Source organism: Sorghum bicolor, chromosome 1 (assembly GCF_000003195.3).
Source record: "Sorghum bicolor cultivar BTx623 chromosome 1, Sorghum_bicolor_NCBIv3, whole genome shotgun sequence".
Lineage (NCBI taxonomy): Eukaryota > Viridiplantae > Streptophyta > Magnoliopsida > Poales > Poaceae > Sorghum > Sorghum bicolor.
Window position 1 is genome coordinate 71027884 of NC_012870.2, and position 9027 is coordinate 71036910.

At 46.4% G+C, this 9027-nt stretch overlaps 1 protein-coding gene across 1 annotated transcript; it reads right to left on the reverse strand.

Annotated features, from left to right (window-relative positions):
* LOC8078826 (aldehyde oxidase GLOX) lies at positions 351-2373 on the reverse strand. Its single transcript, XM_002468109.2, has one exon. It carries the CDS (start codon positions 2264-2266, stop codon positions 509-511), a length of 1758 nt encoding a protein of 585 aa, XP_002468154.1. The 5' UTR covers positions 2267-2373; the 3' UTR covers positions 351-508.

Sequence of the window (9027 nt, forward strand, 5' to 3'; positions counted from 1 at the left end):
GCCCACACGAACGGCGCACGTACTCGGTTCAGAATTCGGAATGAATGCTTGCAACCGAACGCATCCGCCTGCTCGCGTAGCCTATGTGCGCTATCTCCTTCGCCAGTCATGGATCAACACAGCACAGTCGTTGATTTGCTTGCCCAGACGCCGCTACAGCCTACTAGATCAACTTTGAAAGCATGGCGCTTGGCGCGTAGTAGTACGCTAGAGCCAAAAGCAGATGCGGTTGAGATGCGTCACGTGTGCCCGGTTCACGTGAAGCTCTCTGATACCAGCTTTACAGACATTCTCCTCTCGTTCTTTCCAGCATCTCATGTCAACGACAGCAACACACAGTGTCCGGTCAGTGACTGTCAACGCTACCACGCATTTTACACTCTTTTACCAGATTTTTTTTTCCTTTTACGTACACCTTTGGAGTAAGTACTGTAACTAAGAATCAAGTCCGAATGGCACAACGAAACAAAATGAATGAAATCTATAACCCTTCCCCCGTCGCACGCTGTCACTGCTGTGTCTGTATTTGGACCCAGATCCCCTCGCTGGGGATGTGTCCGTTCACCACGAACACCATGTAGTACCCCGGTGGCGCCAGCACCGCCGTCGCCGGCATCGTCACCGACGCATTGAACGTGCCGGCTCGACCACGCACCGCCACATTCTTGGTCACGTCAAGGAACAGCAGCCGCTGGTTCATTGCGAACGAGTGCGTCGTGAAGGACGGCGCCACCATCGTCACCGACACGTCACCGAGGCCCGCGGCGTCGCCACGCCTCCTCCGTGCCGATGCCGGGACCGAGAACTGGAGCGTCATCGTCGCCCCATAGGCCACGCTCGACGGCGCGCCGGTCGGAGACGGGTCGAGGATCCTCGGCCGGAGCATGTCGTTGGACGCGTCGAGGTACTCCGGCGAGAAGGCCTCCAGGCTGAGGTCGGTGGGGAACTGCACGTTGCTGAAGTTGTAGTAGGTGTGCGGGTTGCTACCGCCCACCAGCAGGCGGCCGTCGCGGAGGAGCACCACCGAGGAGTGGTACAGCCGCGCGACGCCCGTCGCGGTCTGCTCCTCGAACCGGTCCCCCGGCGAGTGGTCGGGACGGTAGACGACGGGCGCGTACGCGGGGGTCTTGGCGGACTCCCACCCGGCGGTGCCGTCCGCGGCGCCGTTGATGATCGCCACCTCCGCGCCGTTGGGCAGCAGGATCATGTCGCCCATCACCCGCGGCGACGGCATTGTCTCGATGACCCACGCCGGCGCGGCGTCGGTGATCTTGATCCGCCCGCACGTCGTCAGCGCCGGGACGAAGGTGCCGGCGCCGCCCTTGGTGGAGTTGTAGGAGCCCGCCGGCGCGCCGCCGCAGACCAGCACCTCGGCCTCGGTGGGGTTGGGTTTCAGCGGGAGCAGCACCGAGGAGCCCGAGCTGGGGTAGTTCCGCGGGTCGCCGTCGCCCAGCATGGGGTACGTCCGCACGATCTTGTTGCTCTTGTAGTCCAGGAGGACGGCGCGGTTGTTGGAGAAGATGAAAAGGTTGCCATCTATGTTGAGGTGCACGAACGGATAAAGATTGTTCTCCTCGGGATCCTTGGTCCGCGCCAAAAATGGCATTTGCACGACGGACGTATCCGACGGGCCGGCTTTCGGGTAGAACTCGTAGTTGAACTGCCTCCGGCCACCGACGATGAACGCGCGGCCGTCGGGGAGGATCTGGTTGGTGGCGTACCACCGGTTGGCGGCGAGCACGTCCTGCTTCTCGGACCAGTCGCAGCTCTTGTCGTCCCCGGTGCCGCCGCACGCGGGCATGGTGCGCGCGTTGCGGAACCCGTCGTTCCAGCCGCCGGTCTGGACGAGCGTGCCGTCAGGCGCGACGGTGGCCGAGGAGCACCAGGTGTCGGTGAAGACGGAGAGCGGGCGGAACGCGTTGGCGGCGACGTCGTACTCGGCGGAGTGCGCGGTGCAGTCCCCTCGAGGGAGCACGCGCTCCCGCGGGTTGACGCGGCAGTGGCCGTCGGGGAGGGACAGGTTGGAGCTGCCGAAGTCGGTGCGGTCGAAGATGATGACGCGGTCGTTGTGCAGCAGCTGCATGTGCATCGCCGACACCCCGATGCTGCGCTGCAGGAGGTCCCACCTCCCGCCGCCGGCGCCGCTCGCGGGCGCAATGCCGCCGGCGCAGGCGCAGGCGAGGAGCAGGAGAAGAACGGCGAGGTGGCCGGCACGGTTCTTCGTCTTCTTCTTCGTCTTCGCTACCAGCAATGTACTTAGCTCCATGGTTGATCGATGGGACAGATACACAGGCTTGTAGTAGTAGATGTGTAACGACACTGCGTCGTTTCAGGAACAGGTTTCTTTGATTCTCTGTTTTCTTCTAGGTTAAGCGCGGGTGTTTAGCTCCTGATGAGCAAGCGTATATATATGCAGCAGTGCACAAGGTTTGACCACCATTTTTGCCCCCTGATTTTTTTTTCGCACGGTAACAGTAAACCCTCCAGCTAGCTAACGCGTTTACGATGGAATTTCTCGTTCAGACGCTCGAGTGAGCTTTGGCCAGGTTGGGATTTTTTTTTTGTTATAAGTAGTAAGTACGATTTTTATTTGGTGGATTGATGGCCCTGCGTTGATTAATTAACTTCTTTCTTTGCACTGATGTTTTGTTTTTCGGTATGTATTCATGAGTCCACGACCACCAACCATATCCAGCCCGGTAATTTGGCTCTCGACCGTTCGATACCGCCCGTGCGTCGTTCGTCCCTGTTTTTTAGAGGATCGGAGTACGTACTTTCCTGATGAGTGTTGACCCATCCAAGACCAAGAGCACGGCATGATGTGGTGCTGTCTTATCTTGCACCACAGCGTACGTGCCTGTTTGGAGACCGCGACGTACGTCGGACGTACTCCGTCGATAAGGATTAACAAGGAGAAACCGTGCACCCCTGAACAACAGCAGACCACCGGACCCCCTCCTTGCGTCGCGAGACGAACGAAAGCGCCCTGGACAAAGCCAGGCTCGCAAACGCGATGGTCGTTGTAGTATCGTCCTAGGCTCCTCTAGCCACATCGCAAGGCGTGCTACGTGACAGGAGTAAGCAAGATGAGACAAGTGGAGACACCCTCATGTACACCCACGGCCACGGCCCTACCACAATAGCTAGTGCCCGCGGGTTGGACGAACCAAGCGGCGGCTCACGACGTCGCGTTGCGTTGCTTTGCCTGCTTGAGGCTTGCCGGACGGACGCTCTCGTACGCCGCGCGTGCATGTTGGCATGTGGCCACATGCGGCAGAGAGAGAGAGATAGGACTATAGGAGTGTATCCGCTGGCCCGGTCGATCGGACCGTAGCGTAGCGTGGCCGGGTAGGGTTACATGCACACGGCTCATGGGGTTATTAGCAACAAACGGCGGAACGTGACGCAAACGAACAGTGGATGTGTGTTCTCTGCCGTTTTTGGATTGGATGGCCGGCCGAGCACGGGCGATAGATCACCACCGCGCCGGGCTGCGGCATGCGGGCCCTTGGCGTTTATGGCGCTCACGGTCACGGCTCACCAAACCGTGCGGCGGTGCGCAGGCTTAGGCCTTGTATAGATCCAAAAATTTTGCAAAATTTTTCCATCACATCGAATCTTTAGACGTATGCATGGAGTATTAAATATAGATGAAAATAAAAACTAATTACACAGTTTGGTCGGAATTGACGAGACGAATCATTTGAGTCTAGTTAGTCTATAATTAGACAATATTTATCAAATACAAACGAAAGTGCTACTATTCCTATTTTGCAAAAATTTTTGGAACTAAACAAAGGCCTTAGCCATGCGTGACGCCGAGCTGGAGGTTCATTTCGTTTTTAAAACGGGCACCAATGATATGCGATCCATTTAGCTCTAAAAACAAAAAAAAATCTCATATCAAATCTTGCGTAACATGCATAAAACACTAAATATAAATGAAAATAAAAACTAATTGTACAGTTTAATCTAGTTAGTTTATGATTGGACAATAATTGCTAAATAAAAATGAAAGTACTACGGTATCAAAAACCAAAAAAATTTCAGAACTAAACAAGGCCTTTAGACGTATGCATGGAGTATTAAATATAGATGAAAATAAAAACTAATTACACAGTTTGGTCGAAATTGACGAGACGAATCATTTGAGTCTAGTTAGTCTATAATTAGACAATATTTGTCAAATACAAACGAAAGTGCTACTATTCCTATTTTGCAAAAATTTTTGGAACTAAACAAAGGCCTTAGCCATGCGTGACGCCGAGCTGGAGGTTCATTTCGTTTTTAAAACGGGCACCAATGATATGCGATCCATTTAGCTCTAAAAACAAAAAAAAATCTCATATCAAATCTTGCGTAACATGCATAAAACACTAAATATAAATGAAAATAAAAACTAATTGTACAGTTTAATCTAGTTAGTTTATGATTGGATAATAATTGCTAAATAAAAATGAAAGTACTACGGTATCAAAAACCAAAAAAATTTCAGAACTAAACAAGGCCTCCGCGTTTGGCTCAACTCTAACATCGATTTATATTATGCGTTTGTCTTGTAAATCATACATTCGAGGTGTTCCCAGTGAATTGTAGACCTCACCAAACATTTTTTCACATATTCTTGTGACCATATTCATTGAGATTGTTTGGTTTTGTTCCTATCAGATTTATTTAATCTCACGTTCTAAGGGCGAGTGCATAGGTATTATCTCATATGTCTCGTGCTAATTCTATAGTACTTAATTTGTGGATACAACAATGAAATGTTTGTGAGTTGCATGACGACGACCACTTGTACAATGGTGTGTAAGCCTTCTCAGTCCTAAATTTTAGATCATGATGTGGTTGTTTCGTGAAACAACGACCTCTTTTTTTTCCCTCTCTCTCTTTCCTCCACATCAGCAAAAGTCATATATGTGGCACTACACGAGACGGCGTACAAGACCGTTGACTTTTACCAATGTACTTGCCCTAAAAAAATTTGATTAAAGTTGGGTGTCGGATTCTAAAAAAAAGCTAGGTGTCGACGGTTTTGATCAACACGAAGGGCAAACGATCGGGACGACAGTGAAGAGGAGCACCCAACGGCCCAAATCGCACCTTGTTGGCACCCTGTCAGTTCAAGGCTCAGGAGGCCAAATATGCGAGTTGTTGGCCCAAAATAGTTGCAAGTGTTTGCACATGTTTAGTGGGCTGAGTCTAAATAATCCTTCACCCGCCACCACCCACCGCCTGTTTGATGTTTTTATTTTAACTAGTAAATTTGCGCGTACGTTTCAAGGGGTTCTAATATGTTTTGGAATCAAAATTTAGACTATCACTAGACACAAGCACGGTCAAGTCCGAATCACATACGAGACATGAAAAATATAGTTGCGTAGAGGTATTTTAGAAATAGAAACACATATTAGAAGAAACTTTTGCATCTATGCATTGGAAGAAGCTTTTGCGTCTATGCATTGCAACAGAACCCAATACATATAAAAAATGGACTTTGTATCATCGATAGCCATAATTTGTTTAAATTGTATGAGTATAGATTAGTCCGGATCACATATGAAATACAAAAGGACGTGACCTAATATGAATTAGAATCGAACTCTATATCCATCATCATAAAGATACGAGTTGTTCTAACTTGTATGAGTATGAGTTGATGATAAGCACTTGCTCCCTTCTTAGCTTGCTCCTCTTTCTTATATTCATTCCCATTTCATCAACCAAATGCAGTTATCTTTCATCGACAACATGTGAACTACTACACGGCTTGAATATTATGATTTGAGTTGGCGACACAACGAGCAAGGCCCCATCATTGACCTCTATGAATCGCCATTTGTTTGTATTTGTAGTAACATATTAGCATGGTTGTTTAATCTATTTGATTTTCTTAGTTCCGATCAGTATGGTTGCATGAACCTCAACATATTGCTTCCAGTAATCTGTTGGGCCATTACTTTCATAGTTACCTTCATGTAAAACATGGGCATGGTTTGCTCCGTTTGATTTGTATTAATTAGAACTTGGGTACTGAAGTTCTTTAGGGCACTCCCAATAATAGAAACTATATGTAGTTTCTATATTTATTAATTTTTATATACATTATGTATAAAAACTATAGCCCCAATGGATAGTTTGTATACAATAATTTTTTATCCAATCACATTCATTCTCTCTCTATTCTCAACCAATCATATCACTTCATGTCTTGGATCTCGTATAGATATGGTTTCTATCTTAGACCGAGTTTCTATGATTTTTGCTCTCTCCCTCTCTTCAATAAATATCTTGCCACATTAGCAAAATGCTTAGGTAACACCATAATTAATATATATAGAAACTATGATGGTTTCTACATTAGGAGTGCACTTAATATGTCTCGTTGTCTTATCGCTGGGCTAAAAAGCCATGACATAAAGGTACTGTTCACTGATTTATTATAAGAGAAAATATTATCGAATGATAGATAAATTTGGCTGATAAGCTCAAACGAATAGGACGTTAATATTCTCTACGAGATTTTTTTTTATAATTACACAATACAACGCAGACACTCAGAACACACACTCACCCTCTTTTTTTTGAACTTGGGTGATTCTCATTGCACTGGTGTTGACGAATCGTCAACCACAATTACATTGACACAATCTAGGGTATTGCACGACAGGTGCTCCTCCCCTTCAGTGCTACTCACACCGACAGCAGCAAGGACATGGGCTGCTTTGTTACAAATTCTTAGAATATAAACACACTCAAAACTACTGAAACTAGTAGAAATTATGAACTTCAACTCTTCTATGATACCTCCAGTGATAAATAGATCAGTTTCTTCAGAAGAAAGAGCTTGTTTAACTTTTAGAGCATCCGTCTCCACTATAAGCCGTCCAATGCCCAGCGTGCATGCAGCTTGAACTCCCTGAAGGCAAGCAATGGCTTCCGCTTGAAAAGCACTTAGCAAGTGGTTAACTCGCCCCCATCCATAGAGCACAACATCTCCGTCCCAATCTCTAATAAAAAACCCCTATCCACCACACTTCTTTTCAGGAATGAAAGAAGCATCACAATTCAGCTTCAGGTAACCCTCCGGTGGCCTAGCCCAGCGCGCCTCTCTCTGGACTTGGGTTCTTTGATGTGTTTGCACAGTCTCATCCAGCTCCGCAGTATAAATCTTAATAGCTCTCGCCATAGCCTCAGCTGGGCACCTGCGCCCCTCCTCTCGAATAAGATTTCTTTCTGTCCAGATAAACCACAAGCCTATGAACATTAGTTGTAGCTTATCTTTTGCTGATTTGAGAATATGTTCAATACATCATAGGCTGTACCAAGGCCACTCAGGCACTTCGATTCTTGCTTTGCCATTTTTCATTTGAAAAAGAGGTGGGCGTCATCCTCATCTAATCTGTCACAGGCATTTTGTGTCAAGCTTCATTCCCCTCCGCTCCAAATTCTTTCTCAAAGGATGACTGTTGTGAGCAAAGCGCCATATGAAATGTTTCACCTTGTTTGGGCAATTGGATCTCCTCCCAGATTGGATCAGCTTCACTTTTGCTCCCTCCTGCAGACTTCCTTTATCTTTTTTGCGTAACAAGTCGTCTCGGCATATTTTGTAGGCACTCTTGACACAGAAAATACCATGCTCATTAAAGTGCCAGGCAAGAAAATTGTCTCTGCCTTCATGCACCGGTAGGGCCAAAATAATATCTGCATCCTCCTCCCAGAATACATCCTTCACCAATTCAACATCCCAGGAGCCGGACGCTGGATCTATTAAATCAGCAACATATGTAAGGATATTTCCTCTCCTAGTGGTGGTCGGTCTTCTCAGTGTGCCTCTAGGAATCCACGGATCAGACCAAATCTTGATATCTCTGCCATCACCAATTCTCCATATAATGTCCAGTTTCATCACTTCTAAACCCCTCCGTATGCTTCTCCAAGACTACGCAAATCCATGTTTTAAGTAGCGAGCTAAGGCCAGGGTGTTTAGCGTTTTATAAACCGTAATTACCATACTTTAGCGGCAAAATTGTGCATGAACACAAATAGCGGCACAATTTTTTTTCAAGCTATTTCGGGCTATAGCGACAAAAATAGCGGGCTATTTTTTTTCATGACGCAAATCCTATCTATATGAGCACCTTCGAATGACTGAGTCGGCAGATCACAAAATTCACAAAATCACCACAGATGCCTCGCTGTCGATGGAGATGTTGTCTATTATTAAAAGCATAGTGCTGTTAAATCATAAAATAAATCTAGAAAAATACGAACATCCGTGCCAAGTTGAGAGCTACTCGGATGAACATATTCTATCATAAAGAACCCAACCGACTCATATATAATTTGTTCGTAATATGCTCTACGAGACTACGAATATAGATTTACATGGTAACTTCTATCCATTTTATTACCTTAAATTTCTAATATGTTCCATTGCACAAATTCCAAGCTTCTAATATACTCTATGAACATATAGGTTGATCTGGTAACTTCAATTCATTTTTTCTCATAGTCAAACTAAGATGATCTTTTCCACAGACAAACATATTTGTTGATTTAAAAGTCATAACTAAAAATACTGTTTAAGAAAAAAAAATACTTCCATCTGACAAAAAAAAAAGTACGAACGAACGACCGTATACTAAGGCCCCGTTTGATTGTCTCTGTTAAATTTTATCATCCGTCATATCTAATGTTGGCCCTGTTTGGTTGCCCCTGTTAAATTTTATCGTCCGTCACATATAATATTTGGACACAACTAGAGAGTAATTTACAAGACAAATCTTTTAAGCTTTTATAACAACACTAATTGTTAAAGAAAATAAAAATACTACAGTAACCGACATACCCAACAGGCCAACACACAGGTCGACCACCAGATTTTTAGGAAAAGGTCGACCACCAGTTTCAACGCGCGCGTACCGTCCTAGGTTTCAATACGGCCCATGGCCCAAACCAGCCCAGAGATCCCACCTCTAGCCATATAAAACCCTGAACACCTTGAAAACCCTAAATCTTCACTTG

Excerpts from the sequence above, each read along its gene's own strand:
- LOC8078826 (XM_002468109.2), bottom strand. The coding sequence starts at position 2,266 with ATGGAGCTAAGTACATTGCTGGTAGCGAAGACGAAGAAGAAGACGAAG.